A 20970-nucleotide genomic window follows, 5' to 3' on the forward strand; every position below is an offset into this window, starting at 1 on the left:
TGTGAGCGGTAGTGATAGGGAAGCAGCGTGAGCGGCAGTGATAGGGAAGCAGATTCTGATTGGTTGCTATGGGCAACATCACCACTTTTCATTTGTAGAAGCTTTAGTAGATGGGTGTTAGAGGGGCTGTGCTTAGACAACAAGGTCCCAGTCACGTAAAATCCATTGGGAGGTGATGACATCACAGGTGCATACGCACTGGTTTGTGGGTACTTGACCCCTGGTGCTAGATGAGAATGAGGGTCCGCCTCTGGCTGTATCTGATTTGTCAAAGGCATCTAGCACCCACCCATTTATGCAAATATTGGTAACAGCTGCGGCTGCGATCTAGCATCAAGATTACACTGTACTAGGGATGGTTATTGTTGTAATCACCATCAATGGTTGCCATTGATTCTGATGGCACAATTGATCATCGATGGCAGCATGCTATGGAGTGGATGACCTATCGATAGTCCTGGTGGCTTTATGGGTAATAGGGGCGCTGTGACATCGATGGAGGGGAACCATCTGGTTCTCCACCATCGATGGCAAAAGTATTCTACATCAGCCATAGACCATTGATGATTATGAACTAGGTGATTCATCGCGCCCTACGGGCGCTCTTCACACCGGCGTAAGTGGCTACGCCCCTTAATTTGTGAACATTTGTATTGTGAGAAATATGGTTAGAATTGTATGAAAGATGCCCTGTATTGCAGCTTCTGGCAGTGGGTGAGGGTCCAGCGTGGCAGCCACAGGAGTACCGGACGGTGGCCCTGAGTCAGTGTCTCCTCCTACTGGGTGGGAGTTAGGGTGCAGGAGAGCAGGAGGCTGGGATATGAGGCATGATAGGGGTATGTGGGCAACACAGCGTCAGCGATTACCCAGTGGTGGAAGTTACGGTTCAGGAGAGCAGGAAGCTGGGTAGTGATAGGGGTGTGTGGGCATACGGGGGACTAAAGAGGGTGGTGGACACTGTGCAGCTTCTGCCAGTGGGTGAGGGTCCAGCGTGGCAGCACAGGAGTACCGGACGGTGGCCCTGAGTCAGTGTCTCCTCCTACTGGGTGGGAGTTAGGGTGCAGGAGAGCAGGAGGCTGGGATATGAGGCATGATAGGGGAATGTGGGCAACACAATGTCAGCGATTACCCAGTGGTGGAAGTTACGATTCAGGAGAGCAGGAAGCTGGGTAGTGATAGGGGTGTGTGGGCATACGGGGGACTAAAGAGGGTGGTGGACACTGTGCAGCTTCTGCCAGTGGGTGAGGGTCCAGCGTGGCAGCACAGAAATACAGGAGTCAGTGTCTCCTCCGACTGGGTGGGAGTTAGGGTGCATGAGAGCAGGAGGCTGGGTGGTAAAGCATGATAGGGGAATGTGGGCAACACAGGGTGAGCGGGTCTCCACTGGCGGAAGTTACGGGGCAGGAGAACAGGAGGCAGGGCAGTGTCCTCCCACATTGATGGCAAAAGTATTCAACATCGGCCATAAACCATCGATTATTTGAAAATCATTGATGGTCGATGGGCATCCCTAGAACTGGAGGAGGGTGGGGGACAGTATGCAGCTCCCGGCAGTGGGTGAGCGTCTCCTCCCACTGGGAGGGAGTGAGCGTGCATGAGAGCAGGAGGCTGTATAATAGTGGTATGTGGGCAAGACATTGATAAAAGTTGTGGCGCTGGTGCAGAGGGCAGTGGGGAAACCTGCAGTGCGGCAGCCAGGGCCGGATTTCCCACCTAGGGGCGGTACCTGCTTGTGGTGGTACAGGATCCCCCATTGTCACGGGGGGTACGTGAAATGCGGGAGCGGGGGCCGCGGTGGTCCGCTGGGGGGTGGAATTGCCGGAAGGGGGTCTGGGGGGTCTGCAAATTGCGGGAGGGGGGTGGTGTGTGGGGATCCGCGGTTAGCGGGAGGGGGTCCGCAAATCGTGGGCGGGGGCGCGGGGCGGCTTGAATCGTGGGAAGGGGGGTCCGCAAATTGCGGGAGGGGGGTTGTCGGGGTTAGTGAATTGCGGGAGGGGGGGTTGCGGAGGTCCGTGAATTGCGGGAGGGGCGCCGTGAGTCAAGGGGGGGTGGTGCGGGGGTCCTTGAATCACGGGAGGGGGTCATGAATCGCAGGAGGGGGGGGTCGTGGGGGGGCTGCGAATCGCAGGAGGGGGGGTGTGGGGGGTTGCCGTGAATTGCATGAGGGGGGCGTGAATCAAGGGAGGGTGGGCGCAGGGGGGTGGTGCGGGGGTCCGTGAATCGCGGGAGGGGGCATGAATCGCGGGAGGGGGGGTCGTGGGGGGTTCCGAATCGCAGGAAGGGGGGTATGGGGGGTGCCGTGAATTGCGTGAGGGGGGCATGAATCGCGGGAGGGCTGGTCCCCGAATGTGTGAATTACGGGGCGGTCGCAAATCGCGAGAGGTGCCGAGGGGGCCCGCAAATCGCGGGAGGGGGGCGCTACGGGGGGTTTCGTGAATCGCGGGAGGGGGGGTTGTGGGGGGTTGCGAATCGCAGGAAGGGGGGTGTTGGGGGTGCCGTGAATTGCGTGAGGGGGGCATGAATTGCGGGAGGTGGGGTCCCTGAATGTGTGAATTAGGGGGCGGTCGCAAATCGCGAGAAGTGCCGAGGGGGCCCGCAAATCGCGGGAGGGGGGGGCGCTACGGGGGGTTCCGTGAATCGCGGGAGGGGGCGGCGCGAATTGCGGGAGGGGGGTCGCAAATCACAGTAGGGGGGGGGTGCCGTGAATCGCGGGAGGGGGGGTCGCGGGGGTCCCTTTTAATGCCGGGAGGGGGGGTCGCAGGGGTCCCGCGAATCGCGGGAGGGGAGGATGCAGGGGTCCTGCGAATCGCAGGAGGGGGCTCGCGGGAGGGAGGGGTCGCTGGGGTCCCGCGATTTGCGGGAGGGTCGCGGGGGGTCCCGCGTTTCGCGGGAGGGGGTGGTCGCGGAGGTCCAGCGAATCGCGGGAGGGGGTGGTCGGGTCTGGGACGGATATTAGACAGCACTTACATCGACAGCCATTACATCGACACCATTAGTTCGACAGCTCAATAGGTCGACATGGTTTTAGGTCGACATACCATTAGGTCGACATGTCATTAGGTCGACAGCTCATTAGGTCGACATGTTTTTAGGTCGACACTGCCATTAGGTCGACAGAGTCTATGTCGACAGTCGAAAGGTCGACATGGGTTTTTCACTGTTTTTTTGGCCGAAATGTCGACACAGTCGACATGGACACAGTTTGAAGTGTACCGCAGCCGCTCGCTATGCTTCGGGCACGGTGCCTCGCTCCGCTCGGCACACTATTTTATTCTCCCACCACGCCCTAGTGGATAGTAGGGCATGAAATACCGCCTGTCGGCACATGTCGGCTCAATAAACAGTGAAAAAAACCATGTCGACCTTTTGACTGTCGACTAATGGCAGTGTCGACCTAAAAACATGTCGACCTAATGAGCTGTCGACCTAATGAGCTGTCGACCTAATGAGCTGTCGACATAATGACATGTCGACCTAATGGTATGTCGACCTAAAACCATGTCGACCTATTGAGCTGTCGAACTAATGGTGTCGATGTAATGGCTGTCGATGTAAGTGCTGTCTAACAATAGTCCGGATACCGGGGTGGTCGCGGGGGTCCCGCGAATCGCGGGAGGGGGGTCGCGGGGGTCCCGCGAATCGCGGGAGGGGGGGTTCGCGGGGTTCCCGCGAATCACGGGAGGGGGGGTCGCGGGGGTCCCGCGACTCGCGGGAGGGTGGAAAGCGGGGGTCCCGCGAATCGCGGGAGGGGGGGTGCGGGGTCCCGCGAATGGCGGGAGGGGGGGTCACGGGGTTCCGCAAATCGCGGGAGGGGGGGTCGCGGGGGTCCCGCGAATCGCGGGAGGGGGGGTCACGGGGGTCCCGCGAATCGCGGGAGGGGCGCGGGGGTCCCGCGATTCGCGGGAGTCGCGGGGGGGTCCCGCGAATCGCGGGAGGGGGGGTCGCGGGGGGGTCCCGCAAATCGTTGGAGGGGGGGGGTCGCGGGGGGTCCCGCGAATCGCGGGAGGGGGGTAGCGGGGGTCCTGGCAGAGGGTAGGGATGTGCAGGAGTAATGGTGGATGGTGGCTGTGGAGTAATGGTGGATGGTGGGCGTGTACTGTAGCCTGGCTGGGCGGGGGGAGGTGATGTCAAGGGGGTGTAACGTTAGACACATGAAAGTGAAACTGTTCTACACAGGAACATTCTCCACAGGGGTTGAGTGACAGATCTGGCTAAATATATAAGAGATATCCCTACACTTTACTGAGCACTCTACCTGCCTCTTTGGTCGAATTGTGACAAACTCTGAATAACACTGAATGTGTATATCAAAATTGTGGGCACAGGCCAGAGCAGATAGATGGCACATGATATACTGTATGGGCATAATGTAAGAATTGCAATTCTACATATGGGTACTGTATAGTCTAACCGTGGAAGGGCATAGGGGCAGCATATATTACTGGGTATATAACCATGAGGATAAATGGACAGTGTGTGGGCATAGGAACCAGGACAACATATGGGCACAGGACAGTGGGTGCAGCTCAGTATAGCAGTGTATGGGCAGAGGACAGCAGGCAGTGTGTGAGCAAAGGACAGTAGAGCACCATGTGGGTACAGGACTGAGTGGCAGCATTCTGGCACAGCAGGGCAGTCTGTAGGCACAAGACAGTAGGTCATTGTATGGTTAGAAGATAGCAGAGTAGTGTACTGTGACAGACCAGGATAGTGTGTGGGTACAGGACAGCGTAGCTGAATACGGGCACAGTGCAGCACAGCAGTGTGTGGGTACAGGACAGCGTAGCTGCATACGGGCACAGTACAGCACAGCAGCGTGTGGATACAGGACAGCGTAGCTGCATACGGGCACAGTGCAGCACAGCAGTGTGTGGGTACAGGACAGCGTAGCTGCATACGGGCACAGTACAGCACAGCAGCGTGTGGGTACAGGACAGCGTAGCTGCATACGGGAACAGTACAGCATGGCAGCATGTGGGTACAGGACAGCGTAGCTGCATACAGGCACAGTACAGCACGGCAGCGTGTGGGTACAGGACAGCGTAGCTGCATACGGGCACAGTACAGCATGGCAGCGTGTGGGTACAGGACAGCGTAGCTGCATACGGGCACAGTACAGCATGGCAGCGTGTGGGTACAGGACAGCGTAGCTGCATACGGGCACAGTGCAGCACAGCAGTGTGTGGGTACAGGACAGCGTAGCTGCATATGGGCACAGTACAGCATGGCAGCATGTGGGTACAGGACAGCGTAGCTGCATATGGGCACAGTACAGCATGGCAGCGTGTGGGTACAGGACAGAGTAGCTGCACACGGGCACAGTACAGCATGGCAGCGTGTGGGTACAGGACAGCGTAGCTGCATACGGGCACAGTACAGCATGGCAGCATATGGGTACAGGACAGCGTAGCTGCATTTGGGCACAGCATGGCAGCGTGTGGGTACAGGACAGCGTAGCTGCATACGGGCACAGTACAGCATGGCAGCATGTGGGTACAGGACAGAGTAGCTGCATACGGGCACAGTACAGCACGGCAGCGTGTGGGTACAGGACAGCGTAGCTTCATACGGGCACAGTACAGCATGGCAGCATATGAGTACAGGACAGCGTAGCTGCATACGGGCACAGTACAGCATGGCAGCGTGTGGGTACAGGACAGCGTAGCTGCATATGGGCACAGTACAGCACGGCAGCGTGTGGGTACAGGACAGCGTAGCTGCATATGGGCACAGTACAGCACGGCAGCATGTGGGTACAGGACAGCGTAGCTGCATATGGGCACAGTACAGCATGGCAGCGTGTGGGTACAGGACAGCGTAGCTGCATATGGGCACAGTACAGCATGGCAGCATATGAGTACAGGACAGCGTAGCTGCATACGGGCACAGTACAGCATGGCAGCGTGTGGGTACAGGACAGCGTAGCTGCATATGGGCACAGTACAGCACGGCAGCGTGTGGGTACAGGACAGCGTAGCTGCATATGGGCACAGTACAGCACGGCAGCATGTGGGTACAGGACAGCGTAGCTGCATATGGGCACAGTACAGCATGGCAGCGTGTGGGTACAGGACAGCGTAGCTGCATACAGGCACAGTACAGCATGGCAGCGTGTGGGTACAGGACAGCGTAGCTGCATATGGGCACAGTACAGCATGGCAGCGTGTGGGTACAGGACAGCGTAGCTGCATATGGGCACAGTACAGCACGGCAGCGTGTGGGTACAGGACAGCGTAGCTGCATATGGGCACAGTACAGCACGGCAGCGTGTGGGTACAGTACAGCGTAGCTGCATATGGGCACAGTACAGCATGGCAGCGTGTGGGTACTGGACAGTGTAGCTGCATACAGGCACAGTACAGCATGGCAGCATGTGGGTACAGGACAGTGTAGCTGCATACGGGCACAGTACAGCATGGGAGCGTGTGGGTACAGGACAGCGTAGCTGCATACGGGCACTGTACAGCACGGCAGCGTGTGGGTACAGGACAGCGTAGCTGCATATGGGCACAGTACAGCACGGCAGCGCGTGGGTACAGGACAGCGTAGCTGCATACGGGCACAGTACAGCACGGCAGCGTGTGGGTACAGGACAGCGTAGCTGCATATGGGCACAGTACAGCATGGCAGCGTGTGGGTACTGGACAGCGTAGCTGCATATGGGTACAGTATAGCAGCGTGTGGGTACAGGACAGCGTAGCTGCATACGGGCACAGTACAGCACGGCAGCGTGTGGGTACAGGACAGCGTAGCTGCATACGGGCTCAGTACAGCACGGCAGCGTGTGGGTACAGGACAGCATAGCTGCATACAGGCACAGTACAGCATGGCAGCATGTGGGTACAGGACAGCGTAGCTGCATACGGGCACAGTACAGCATGGCAGCATGTGGGTACAGGACAGCGTAGCTGCATATGGGCACAGTACAGCATGGCAGCATGTGGGTACAGGACAGCGTAGCTGCATACGGGCACAGTACAGCACGGGAGCGTGTGGGTACAGGACAGCGTAGCTGCATACGGGCACAGTACAGCATGGCAGCGTGTGGGTACAGGACAGCGTAGCTGCATACGGGCACAGTACAGCACGGCAGCGCGTGGGTACAGGACAGCGTAGCTGCATACGGGCACAGTACAGCATGGCAGCATGTGGGTACAGGACAGCGTAGCTGCATACAGGCACAGTACAGCATGGCAGCATGTGGGTACAGGACAGCGTAGCTGCATACGGGCACAGTACAGCATGGCAGCATGTGGGTACAGGACAGCGTAGCTGCATATGGGCACAGTACAGCACGGCAGCGTGTGGGTACAGGACAGCGTAACTGCATACAGGCACAGTACAGCATGGCAGCATGTGGGTACAGGACAGCGTAGCTGCATACGGGCACAGTACAGCACGGCAGCGTGTGGGTACAGGACAGCGTAGCTGCATACAGGCACAGTACAGCATGGCAGCATGTGGGTACAGGACAGCGTAGCTGCATACGGGCACAGTACAGCATGGCAGCATGTGGGTACAGGACAGCGTAGCTGCATATGGGCACAGTACAGCACGGCAGCGTGTGGGTACAGGACAGCGTAGCTGCATACAGGCACAGTACAGCACGGCAGCATGTGGGTACAGGACAGCGTAGCTGCATACGGGCACAGTACAGCATGGCAGCATGTGGGTACAGGACAGCGTAGCTGCATATGGGCACAGTACAGCATGGCAGCATGTGGGTACAGGACAGCGTAGCTGCATACGGGCACAGTACAGCATGGCAGCGTGTGGGTACAGGACAGCGTAGCTGCATACGGGCACAGTACAGCATGGCAGCGTGTGGGTACAGTACAGCGTAGCTGCATACGGGCACAGTACAGCATGGCAGCGTGTGGGTACAGGACAGCGTAGCTGCATACAGGCACAGTACAGCATGGCAGCATGTGGGTACAGGACAGCGTAGCTGCATACGGGCACAGTATGATCTGGCGGTGTGGGGCATATGCGCTATCCCCTGGCGGTAAAGCAGGGGATAGCGCTTCACTATATCTATGAAACCCGCTGGCCGGGTACTTTACCGGCGGCGGTGTAAGGCAGGAGGCATAGCGCAGCTACGATATTTGGTGCTGCACAGCTGCCTAATTTATGAGCGGTCAGCGTCGCTGACCGTTCCGCCGCCTGCAGCTATTGACTTCGACAGTTGCAGACGGCGATGCCTATACCTACAGCAGGGACAGTGCTGTCCCTGCTGCTGGCTCTGAGCTGCGCTGAGTAGCGAGATCCCGCACATGCGCAGTCCAGCCGGCCGGGGAGAAGCAGACAGCGCGTCAGTGTTAACTGACGCGCTGTCAGCTGGAGGAGGCTTTGCTGGAGGGGGGAGTTAGCTCTCCCACCGGGCAAGATCTTAGTAGATCTTGTCGCTCTCCCCTCCTGCTTTGCCTCGCTTTTAGCGCCGCTATAATAAATCTGCCCCTGAGTGAGAGATATCTACATAATAATCAGATAATACAGAGATGTTGGTTGCATATATCTGCAGATATAGGGCTAAGCCCCCAGGCCGTGCGTCAAGGCGTCTCTGTGTCACAGGGGGGGGGGGGGGTTAATATGTAGGTGAAAACGCTGGGCGCTCCCCTGGGAACGCAGACGGGCCGATGCCAGCCGGGGGCAGGCGTCTGATGTCACATGACGTCAGCTCTTCGGCGGACATCGACGGAAGTAACAGTCAGTTCTGGATGACATGTATGCAGCCAATGACATCTGCTTAGCGAGCACTGTTCACTCACCTCCAGTACGCACTAGCCACAGCACACACCTATAGCAGTACACGCAACACACACATATACAAACACACACACACACCACACACATCTGCCACATAAACACGTACACGGGACCACATATACACATACCACCACATATATATACACACATACAGCACATAACCACCCACCACATATACACACACAGCACAGACTACACACACATACCTCCCAACATGACCCATGCCAGGAGGGACACAATGCTCTGTTTCTAAACTTCCCTCATAATGTATGTTTGCCAGCACCTGTGTCAAACAGGATAATTGATTAGAAAGATTCTTCAACACAGGTGCTGGCAATCATAATTAAGGGAGAAGTCCTGAAACAGAGCATTGTGCCCCTCCTGGAGAGGGACATGTTGGGAGGTATGCACACACAACATACAAAGTACAGTATACAATCCATGATCAACACCCTGCTGCTACTCATCAAGTAGCCATCACAGAACACATAACAGTACCAGCCAGGCATCATGCAGCAGCAGCAGCTCCTCGTGTAGTCTGGGGGCGGAGCTTGTGATTGGCAGATTCAGGACCCTGGAGAAGGAGAGAGCTGTAGGGAGGGGCGGCCAACACACTGCCTGCAAGGTTCTTTCACTGACTAATTTAGGGGCAGATGTATTAAGCCTTAACAAGAGATAAATCCAAGGGTGATAAAGAGAGATAAACGCCCAGCCAATCAGCTCCTTACTGACTTTTTTCAAACACAGCCTGTAACATGGCAGTTAGGAGCTGATTGGCTGGCTGTTTATCTCTCTTTATCAGCCTTGCATTTATCTCTTCTAAGGCTTAATACATCTGCCCCATACTTGCCTACCTGTCCTTCAGGGAGAAAATGCTCTGTTCCTGGACTTCCCTGGTAATATAGGATTGCAAGCACCTGTGCTGACACCTTTCTTATCAATTATCTAGCTCACCACAGGTGATGGCAATCCTACAGGTAGGGATGACCATCGGTGCAGAAGCAGGCGATAATGCAATCAGCCATCGATAGTTGTAAACTATTTCATGGATAACTATTTATAGCTTTAGCTAAAAAAGAAATAGGAAACATTGGTTCACTTTTGCCATCGATGTAGGGATACCATCTGATACACAATGGGGCAGATGTATTAAGCCTTAACAAGAGATAAATGCAAGAGTGATAAAGAGAGATAAACCTCCAGCCAATCAACTCCGTACTGACTTTTTTCAAACACAGCCTGTAACATGGCAGTTAGCAGCTGATTGGCTGGACATTTATCTCTCCTTATCACCCTCACATTTATCTCTTGATAAGGCTTAATACATCTGCCCCAATGATGGCAAAAGTATTAGACATCGGCCATAGACCATTGATGATTTCATTGATGGTCAATGGCCATCCCTAGGAACAGGTGCTTTGGTGCCTCCAGCACACTCTGGTCTGTATCTCAGTATTGACAGGGTACTGAGATACAGACCAGACTGTGCTGGAAGCACCACAGCAGAGAGCGACACCCCAGGCAGGACAGAGGAACTGCACTAGTTTTGAAAGGTGCAGGGTGCCAGAATAACCACTATTGATCATTTTCAGCCCCTGGCCCCTGTGGCCCTCAGACTTGATGAATAGCAGGAATAATAGCACGTTAGGGAAATGTCACCCGTTACCATGTGCAATATTTGGGTAATGCTTTCACTTGCGGTGACACTTATTTTACAAATATGTTTTTATGATCAATAATAATTATTTTTCTATCTTTCCAGGTAGGACTTCCCTCTTTGGATACAGTCGCACCCTTTACCCTTAACCCCCCACCCGCTCGCCCATCCATCCTCACTGCCCGCAGTGCAGTTTATGTTTTCTGATACCTGCGGGGAAATGGGGCCTCTGCACCCTGCAATATGAAAACCCGACAGAACAAAGACTCGGTGAGTACTTCATACTCAAGGGTCATTGGTGGTTCAGTAGGGTGGTGGGGGAGGGGGGGTATGGGGTGAGATGGGGAGAGTGCTATCATTCCCTACACGCAATGCAGTAAGGGGCGTCTGCCACTGGAGGGTGGCAGTTTGGAGCAGCCCCCCACCCTGGATGGAGGTGAGTGGCGCTGGCCACCTCCTGAGCGACTAGGCAGCCTGCCACCGCATCACCCAGAACACTTAGCGGCATTGGCCGACACCCCCCTCCCCCGGCAAACCCCCCCCCCCCCCGTGTGGAGCGGCCGGGGGAGCACCCCCTCCCCGCCTGGGGCGCTCCAATGCCTCCAGGAGACTCCCTGACATAGCAGCAATCTCCCTCTCTCCCTCATTAGTATAGAAATCTCCCTCATGTCACCTAGCCCACATTACACTGTTATATCAGAGTTTCCTCCCCTCCTGCATTCTGCAGGAGACTCCCTGACATAGCAGCTATCTCCCTCTCCCCCTCATTAGTCTAGCAATCTCCCTCATGTCACCTAGCCGACAATACACTGTTATATCAGAGTTTCCTCCCCTCCTGCATTCTGCAGGAGACTCCCTGACATAGCAGCTATCTCCCTCTCCCCCTCATTAGTCTAGCAATCTCCCTCATGTCACCTAGCCCACATTACACTGTTACATCATAGTTACCTCCCCTCCTGCATTCTGCAGGAGACTCCCTGACATAGCAGCAATCTCCCTCTCTCCCTCCTTAGTCTAGCAATCTCCCTCATGTCACCTAGCCCACATTACACTGTTACATCATAGTTACCTCCCCTCCTGCATTCTGCAGGAGACTCCCTGACATAGCAGCAATCTCCCTCTCTCCCTCCTTAGTCTAGCAATCTCCCTCATGTCACCTAGCCCACATTACACTGTTACATCATAGTTACCTCTCCTCCTGCATTCTGCAGGAGACTCCCTGACAAAGCAGCAATCTCCCTCTCTCCCTCCTTAGTCTAGCAATCTCCCTAATGTCACCTAGCCCACATTACACTGTTACATCATAGTTACCTCCCCTCCTGCATTCTGCAGGAGACTCCCTGACATAGCAGCAATCTCCCTCTCTCCCTCCTTAGTCTAGCAATCTCCCTCATGTCACCTAGCCCACATTACACTGTTACATCATAGTTACCTCCCGTCCTGCATTCTGTAGGAGACTCCCTGACATAGCAGCAATCTCCCTCGCTCCCTCATTAGTCTAGCAATCTCCCTCATGTCACCTAGCCCACATTTTGGGGGGAAAAAGGAATGAGAGACAGATACATTTACATTGAGTCATCTGCACCATTTCCCAGCACCAAGCATAGCAGCTCTTACTAACCTGCTTTGGGGCTCATCTACAATTTGCTATAAGTAATTTTACAAGATTCCTCTCAGATGTAGCAGTACACACCCACGCTTCTAGGTGCCATGTTCACAATCTCTTTTCACCATCTCTCCATATATGGAACTAGACACGCCCTGTGGGTGGAGCATGACACGCCCCCTCAATATGGTGCTGTGCAAAATTCTACTACCAACTATAATCTCCCTGACTAGTTTTCAGAAGTAGGCAAGTATGATTTATTACCACAGACAAGATCCCCAACTCTTTCCCCAAACAGTGCGGGCAGAGTGTGGCCCAGACTGGGTTTCCTAGACTGTCCCTCTTGGTGCCCCTGTTGGCACCCCCTAAGGACACACACTTGGCGCTCAGAGTCTATACTTACACCACTGGTGACATCACTAATCCTGTGCTGTTGGGGACACCACACTTTCCTCTATCTAACTCTCAGGGGGGCCGCATGTACTAAGCTTGAAAAGTGATAAAATGGAGAATAATAGTCAGCTCCCTACTGCCTTGCTACAGTCTGTGTTTGAAAAATAACAGTTAGGAGCTGATTGGATGGTGGTTTATCACTCTCCACTGTATCACTTTTGAAGGCTTAGTACGTCTCACCCAGGCTGTGGTTCCTTCCATAGTCTCAGTTATATAGGGGTATATTTACTACCGTGCGGGTTTACAGAAGTGGAGCCCATATCTACCAATCAGAGCCTACTTCTCATTTATCTAGCACCTTCGCTGAGATAATAGCTGCAAGCTGATTAGAGGGTGTACTGCTGCTGCCTTGGGTGGGTTGGAATTGTAATCCCCACATCTCTGTTCTGATATCTCCTGTCCGCTCTTTCTGTGTCCCCAAGAAGATGTCGATGAGGAGCGGAAGGAAAAAGGAGAGTGTGGGCCCGAGGGAGGAGCGGCGAGCGCGGGGGAGAGCATCGCCTGGTGCCATCAGCACGTCCAGCAGTGACTGCAAGAGTGAGAAAGGCCGGCCAAGCGCAAAGGTAACGTGGGGGGGGGGGGGAGCTCTGGGGCAGCGCTGTGTGGTATAGGTCTAGATAGATAGTTGGTTGACACCAAATTGTCGACATGCATTAGGCTGACAAAAGGTGAAAGGTTGACAGTGGTTAAAGTTGACAGGGTCAAAAGATCGACACAAAAATAGTTGTTGTTTTTTTCTGTCATAATAAAAGGCTCCCATCTTTAGTAAATTTATCTCATGAGGTAAATTTACTAAAAGATGATGATGTTGCCCATAGCAACCAAACAGATTCTGTATATCATTTTCCAGGATGCAGAAGAAAAATGATTTACAGAATCTGATTGTTTGCTATGGGCTTAAGTAGCTTAAGTACAGGACAGGCCAACCTGTGGCTCTCCAGATGTTGTGAAACTACAAATCCCAGCATGCCTTGCCACGGTTTTAACACTCCCTTATAGCAAAACTGTGGCAAGGCATGATGGGATTTGTAGTTTGACAACATCTGAAGAGCCACAGGTTGGCCAGGCCTGCTTTAGTAAATGTACCCCTATTGATCTATCATCCGGATAGCCTCCGGCATTTCTCATCCTCACGTTTATCCTTCCCACTTGTCTCCCATAGAAGGGGCGCATGGATGACGCTGTCCCAAAGAACAGCAAACGGGAAAGAGTGAAGGACTCCTCCGAGAGTGAAGGGGAAACGGGGAAAACCCAGAAGAAAGTTAAAATGGAGGTGAGAGGCTCTTCATTCATTGGGTCTGTCAGAGCTGGGACGTGTTCTCCTCAGAATTGGCTCAGATTGCTGGTAGGCCCAAGCCTAGTGTGGTAGTCTTAAGGCCCCCACACACTAGAACGATTTTTTGTCCGATTGTCCGACTTCTGACCGATTGTCCGATATATTGGCCGATTATTGACGATTATCGGACAATCGATCGGAAATCGGACAGTCAGACAAAAAAATCGTTCTAGTGTGTGGGGGCCTTTACACAGGTGGCAGATGGACCCTTTCATGACCTTACTACATTGCACCTTATTATCTTTTGCTGCCATCAGAATAAATTCCTTACCGGTAAAGCACAATCATTTATTGTCGGTGGAGTAAGGAGTGTGTATCCAGTACACAGGGGTGTCCTTATACCTCTAGCCTCAGTTCAACATGTTTGGTAATGTTTAACCCTTTGAGTGTCAACAGCTCTATGAGAGATGTGCAAAATATCCGCCAAAAAATCACAGCGTCGCTCACATTTGTTCTATAAATTCAAATAAAAAATGTTGTGTAAAAAAAATAACAACATATTTCCTAATAGAATAAACATTACAGGTCATTTTGGTGAATAAAAATGTTTGCTTGGCAATTTTAACACCTATTTTGGCAAATTCACTTGGCAATCAAGTGTGAACACTAGTTGATTTGCTATCAAGTTAATTACGCCTAGACCTGATTCAAATGCGCACATTTTGCTTTCTCCTTGGGCAGCCGCCATTAAGGGAACACAAATCCTTGTCCTTCCCCATGTAACTATTTCCTGTCAGAGTGGACGTAATATGTCCAACTCTATGGTTGTCATACATCATGTGACTCTGTGAGCCAATGACGGCAATCACAGATAGCGTAGTTGGCCACAAGACAACAAATTAAGAACCTGTGGATTTCACTCGTTGTAGTCTTTGGAGCTTGGTGGATCCGATAGCGCATAGTGATTAAATTGGCCTTGTTGTTGGCCCTCTCCACCGTTACTACAGGAAAGACCCTGTTCCATACCTGCGCATATAACTCTTTGACCAATAATGATACTAGACTCCCCATTACGGAATTATATAACAGTTCTCTATAATTATTCGCAGTCTCCAGAAGTCCCCCGTCCACCCCCGGATGAGGAAAGCTTGGACGGACAGAGTGGAAATGAAGATGGAGGGAGTGACCCTCGCGATATTGACCAGGATAACCGCAGCACATCGCCAAGCCTTCACAGCGGGGACAGTGAAAGTGACGCATCCTCTGTCCCCTCACCAAAATGTTTTCCTTCTCTGTACAGGGGACCAGGCTCACCCCAACCTCCTGCTTCTCCAGTTGCTGATGCCCCGATCGTGCCACCACCTGCTCAGGCTTCCCAGCCACCTGCACAGAGTGAACCTCAGACTGCGAGATCTTACCAGCCTCCGCATCTTCCGCAGCTGTATCCCAGTCCTGGTGGGATGGTCAAAGCTGGGCCTACACCAACCTCTCAACCCAAGCCTCCTCCAACTACCCCTATTGCAGGGCTTGGCTCCCCAAGGCCACTGGCTTCTCCCACAGCTCCTTCTTCTTTACCCAACAGCTCCTCTTCCACCACGTCCTACCCCCATGTGTCCCACAACCTGCCTCCACCCCCTGCCTTGCGCCCACTCAATGCCTCTCCAGGACTTCCATCCCAGGTGGGAGAGAAAACTGTACAACCCCTACCTTCTGCTCCTTGTACACTACGGTACCCTCCTTACCCAGGACAATATCCAGCTGGCTACCCCCATCAATACCCTACACAGGGAAAGTATGGGCAGCCTCAACCAGGCCCTCATCCACCTTGGGGGCAAGGGAGTCTTAATTATGGACGGAATGAAGGTGCTCCCCGATACCCTCAGCCACCTCATCAAAATGGACAAGCAAGTGGGGGGCAAAATCTAGCAGGGGGATTCAATGCTTCCCACCATGGAGGCAACCGTGCCCAATCCCCTCATAATAACCACCCCCCTCACCCGATGCCTACTGCAGGAGCCATCCAACCTCCTGCACCCCAAAGCAGTGTTCTCCATCCTCACGGAGGAGCAACAGGTGGACAAGGTCAATCTCCTAACCATAATACAAACAATTCCCACCACCCTCATATTCTACCAAACAGAGGACGTTCTCCTACCCCACAAAGTAACCAGCCACCAGGGGGTGCACCACAGTCCAGCCATCACCCACCTCATGTTCTTCCTGGAGGACTCTTATCTCCTAATTCGCACCATCCGAATAGCGCCCAGCTCACAGCTCCTGGGCCAGGAAATAGCGGTGGCCAATCACCTGCACCCCCCAATGCTTCTCATCTCTCATCCCAATCCTCCACCACTGGGGGGAATTTAGGGTACCCCTCCCAGGTGGAGCCCCAAAATCCACAGTCCAATCATGCTGTCTATCAGCCCCATTCTTCTGCTCCCACTTGCCATTATCCGCCAAACTCTCAGGCTTACCCCAATTTTCCATTCCAGGGTTATAAAGGGGCAGCTCCTCCAGTCCCACCTTACAAAGGAGGACCTCCGCCCCCTTATAAACCAGGATCTTTCCCCGTCACCACCCCCCCACCCGTTCCTGCACAGGGGTTTAAAGAGTCATCACCCCCTGCTCCGACAACTGCCCCACCACCTGCACCACCGCCTGCTCCTCCTCCTCCTCCACCAGCACCAGCCCCCGTGCAGATAAAACAGGAGCCTCCTGAAGAGTGTGAACCAGATGGAGAAAGTCCTATCCCACCAATCAGCAGCCCGTCCCCACCACCCAAGCTCGTGGACACGCCAAGTCATGCCAGCCAATCTGCAAGGTAAGAATTACAGTATGTGTATTGTACGTTATGTAGTATGCAGCGTAGGTATATATTACCTTCCAGCTGACAGAAATTCAAGTAATCGACTTATAGTAAAAACAGAAATAAAATCAAATGAAAAGATTGGGGAGAGATAATGTACTAACCAATCATGTGCTGTGTTACAACAGGTGATTGGTTCGTATTTTATCACTTTATCACTTTTCACTATCTGGGCCTGATTCTCTAAGCTTCAAAAGTGATAAAATGGAGAGTGATAAACAGCCAGCCAATCAGCTACAGCCTTTTTCAAACACAGTCTGTGACATGGCATGTAGGAGCTGATTGGCTGGATGTTTATCACTCTCCATTTTATCCCTTTTGAAGTTTAGAGAATCTGGCCCTTTGTCTTTTAGCTTTTATTTAACTTCTGCTTCCCCCACATAAGTAGCCGTGAACCTATTCTGTTTTGGCAGGAGTCTAAGCAGGTCTGTGCAAACTGAGGTGCATCGAACCACTGCAAAGGATTGTGTGCTGCTCCCATTGCCCTGAGGAAGCAGCCATTTTGTGGACTGAACTGTTATTTACGAGGAGGTATTATGGCTGATGCAGGGTACACACCAAAACGATTTTGGCACAATCCCATCAATCTGGTTGGATCTGAATTGGATGGATCTGAATTGGATGGATCTGAATTGGATCCAAATCCGATCCTACCTGCTGCAGGTAGGATCTGTAAAAGATCCATTCATCTGAATACAGAGGGGATCAGATCGTATGCAAATCGTATGTAAATCGTATGCAAATCGTACAATCCGATTTGCATACGATTTGCATACGATTTGCATCCAATCCAAATCGTTTTGGTGTGTACCCAGCATAACCTTGACATTCCAGCTGTTGTTAAACTACACATCACAGCATGCCCTGTATCAGTTTTAGCATGGCCAAATAGCAAAACTGTAGCAGGCCATGCTGGGCTGTTTAGTTCAACAACATCTAGATCAGGCATGCCCAAACTTTGGCCCTCCAGCTGTTGTGAAACTACACATCCCAGAATGCTTTGCCACAGTTTTAGCATCCCCTAATAGCATAACTGTGGCAAGGCATGATGGGACTTGTAGTTTCACAACAGTTGGAGGGCCATAGTTTGGACATGCCCGATCTAGAGTGTCAAGGTTAGCCATCACTGCCCTAATATTAAAACTGTTGCAATGCATGCTGGGATTTGTAATTTCACAACAGCTGGAGAGCCACAGATTGACCAGGCCTGATCTAGACAATGTCTATCCGTAGTCTGGAACCCCGGGGAGAGTTTTGAAGGGTGCAACCGTGTTCGATATATTGAAGGGGGTGGTTACATTTTTCAAGCTCCATCCTTGCTGTTCAAAACATTGATTTACAGCATTTGACCAATCAGGGCAGGGCTACGACGACGTGATAAAATGTGAATCGCACAGGGGCGTAACTACATTTTGGGCGCCCCCCCGCCGTTAAAGGGAGGGCGCCCGTGTGCCCGCCCGCTCACCCCGCTGCATCAACCCCGCCAAATCAACCCCGCCATCCCCCGCAGTCTTACCTATGTTCAGTACATGGCGCTGGTCCCGGCTCCCTTCTTCTGCTATGAGGACTACCACAAAATGTCCGCCCCCATACAGCAGACAATTTTAGAGAACTGTCTGCTAAATGGGGGCGGACATTTTGTGGTGGTCCTCATAGCAGAAGAAGGGAGCCGGGACCAGCGCCGCGTACTGAAGACAGGTAAAGACTGCGGGGGATGCCGGCGGGGCGGTGGGGTGTAAATATAGCACTGCAGCCCCGGCGCCCGCACATGCACAGCGCCCCCCGCGGTCGCGGGGCTGCGGTGCTATAGTTACGCCACTGGAATCGCATCTTCCAGCTCCTGTAATAGCCACTTGGGAAGTTGGTGGCATTTGGTGGGTTGCTTCGGAGAATTCTGGGTGGCTGATATGGGGAGCATATGTCAGGTCATGTGTCAGTGAGTTAAGGTGAAGGTGACGGGTGTTCTCCAAATATCGTTCGACAGGTTTAACAAACATCTGGACCGGGGATATAACTCGTGCTGTCGGACAGATCTATATTTTGTGCCCTTGGAAGGCTCCAAACTCTCTAAGAAAAGGACGGAGCAGATTGAGCGAGCGCGGAGAGAGACTGAGCAGAGAGCGCGAGAGGAACGTGAGCGGGAGCGGGAGAGGGAAAGAGAACGGGAGCTGGAGAGGAACATGGTAAGAAAAGCACACTCTGGGGGGAATTTACCAAGGTGGGAGTTCTATTGATGGGAGGTTGCCCATAGCAACCAAACATAATCTCTTGTTAGAGCGGCTCCTTCTGTCCCCATGTGAGTGTCAGCATGCCATTGTACCGTGGCCCCTAGTGTCAGCGTACCATTGTACCGTGACCCCTAGTGTCAGCATGCCATTGTACCGTGGCCCCTAGTGTCAGCTTGCCATTGTACCATGGCCCCTAGTGTCAGCGTACCATTGTACCGTGGCCCCTAGTGTCAGCATGCCATTTTACCGTGGCCCCTATTGTCAGCGTACCATTGTACTGGGGCCCCTAGTGTCAGCATGCCATTGTACTGGGGCCCCTAGTGTCAGCGTGCCATTGTACTGGGGCCCCTATTGTCAGTGTGCCATTGTACTGGGGCCCCTAGTGTCAGTGTGCCATTGTACTGGGACTTCTAGTGTCAGTGTGCCATTGTACTGGGGCCCCTAGTGTCAGCGTGCCATTGTACTGGGACTTCTAGTGTCAGCGTGCCATTGTACTGGGGCCCCTAGTGTCAGCGTGCCATTGTACTGGGGGCCCTAGTGTCAGCGTGCCATTGTACTGGGGCCCCTAGTGTCAGCGTGCCATTGTACTGGGGCCCCAAGTGTGTGTGCCATTGTACTGGGGCCCCAAGTGTGTGTGCCATTGTACTGGGGCCCCTAGTGTCAGCGTACCATTGTACTGGGGCCCCTAGTGTCAGCGTACCATTGTACTAGGACCCCTAGTGTCAGCGTGCCATTGTACTGGGGCCCCTAGTGTCAGTGTACCATTGTACTGGGGCCCCTAGTGTCAGCGTACCATTGTACTGGGGCCCCTAGTGTGTTTGTGCCATTGTACTGGGGCCCCTAGTGTCAGCGTACCATTGTACTGGGGCCCCTAGTGTCAGCGTACCATTGTACTGGGGCCCCTAGTGTGTGTGTGCCATTGTACTGGGGCCCCTAGTGTCAGCAAGACGTATCAAAGTTTGGAGAGAGATAAAGTGCAGAGATACAGCACCAGCAAATCAGCTCCTTTGTTTTTGTAAACACAGCCTGTTGCATGGCAGTTACGAGCTGATTGGCTTGTGCATTATCACTCTTTAGCACTCTCCACTTTATCTCTCTCTCCAAGTTTTGCTACAACTCCACCACAGTATACATGTGTCAGTTTTCAGTCATGGTACTATATTAACGCTGTGATGAGCGCCACCTGCTGTACAGCGGAGTCAGTGCAATAAACTACTTTATAGGTTCTAAAATAATCGTGATAATCCTTTTCCTCCTCTATCTCCAGAAACTGGATTCTCGGCCTCACGATTGTCCTCAGCTGTGCCCGCAGCCTCCTCCTCACCACCCCTCCCTGGCACTACCCTCCCCATCCTCTGGCCCATCCCGCCAGCCACACTTTGAACCACCAGGGGCTGTGGCTGCCGTCCCCCCTTACTTGGGACCTGACACCCCTGCCCTACGTACCCTGAGTGAGTACGCCCGCCCCCATGTACTCTCACCAGCTGGGCGAGCAGGGCAGCCTGGCCACCCCCAGCACCACCCTTTCTATCTGCCGCTCGGAGACCCGCTTCTGGCCTACAACCTGCCCGCTGTGTTTGCCAGTGACCCTTCCCGGGCAGAGAGGGAGCTGCGCGAGAGGCTAAAACCTGGATATGAAGTAAAACCTGGAGAGCTGGATCCCCTCCACCCTTCCACCCTGCCCCTGCCACCGCCGCCACCCCAGCATCACCCTCCCCCTTCACAGCCACCACCCTCCAGTGCAGGGGTCCAAGCACAGATGGGATTACACCCGGCCTTCCCCTATCACCATGGGCAGCATTCACACCAACATGCCCTGGAAAGGGAAAGGCTTGCCCTGGGGGCCGCCGGGGGAGGTCCAGGAGGTGGTCCAGGAGGGAACGGAGGAGGCGGAGGTGGCCAAAGAGAGCTGTCCTACGCTGAGCGCCTGGCTGCAGAGAGGCAGCACGCGGAACGGGTGGCTGCCCTGAGCGGAGATCCACTGACCAGACTGCAGATGCTGAACGTCACGCCGCACCATCACCAGCACTCACACATCCACTCGCACCTACACCTACATCAGCAGGACGCCATCCACGCAGGTGAGTTGTGAAATATCAGCTGAGCGCCCAGAGAGGC

The 20970-nt window shown here is 53.6% G+C and overlaps 1 protein-coding gene across 3 annotated transcripts in view; it reads left to right on the forward strand.

Moving 5' to 3' along the window:
- Positions 1-20970, forward strand: part of ATN1 (atrophin 1) — a 37807-nt gene that overhangs the window by 3913 nt on the left and 12924 nt on the right. For 2 of the 3 annotated variants that reach the window (XM_083149709.1, XM_083149708.1), the window contains 6 exons: positions 10529-10693; positions 12905-13045; positions 13645-13755; positions 14868-16579; positions 18609-18807; positions 20120-20933. In XM_083149709.1, the coding sequence (XP_083005835.1) occupies positions 10667-10693; positions 12905-13045; positions 13645-13755; positions 14868-16579; positions 18609-18807; positions 20120-20933 (3004 nt within the window). In that variant the 5' untranslated portion in view covers positions 10529-10666. The remainder of the gene's footprint in view (positions 1-10528; positions 10694-12904; positions 13046-13644; positions 13756-14867; positions 16580-18608; positions 18808-20119; positions 20934-20970) is intronic. The other variant, XM_083149710.1, reaches the window with a different exon arrangement.

The sequence above is a fragment of the Crinia signifera genome, chromosome 6, assembly GCF_055691185.1.
Source record: "Crinia signifera chromosome 6, ASM5569118v1, whole genome shotgun sequence".
Lineage (NCBI taxonomy): Eukaryota > Metazoa > Chordata > Amphibia > Anura > Myobatrachidae > Crinia > Crinia signifera.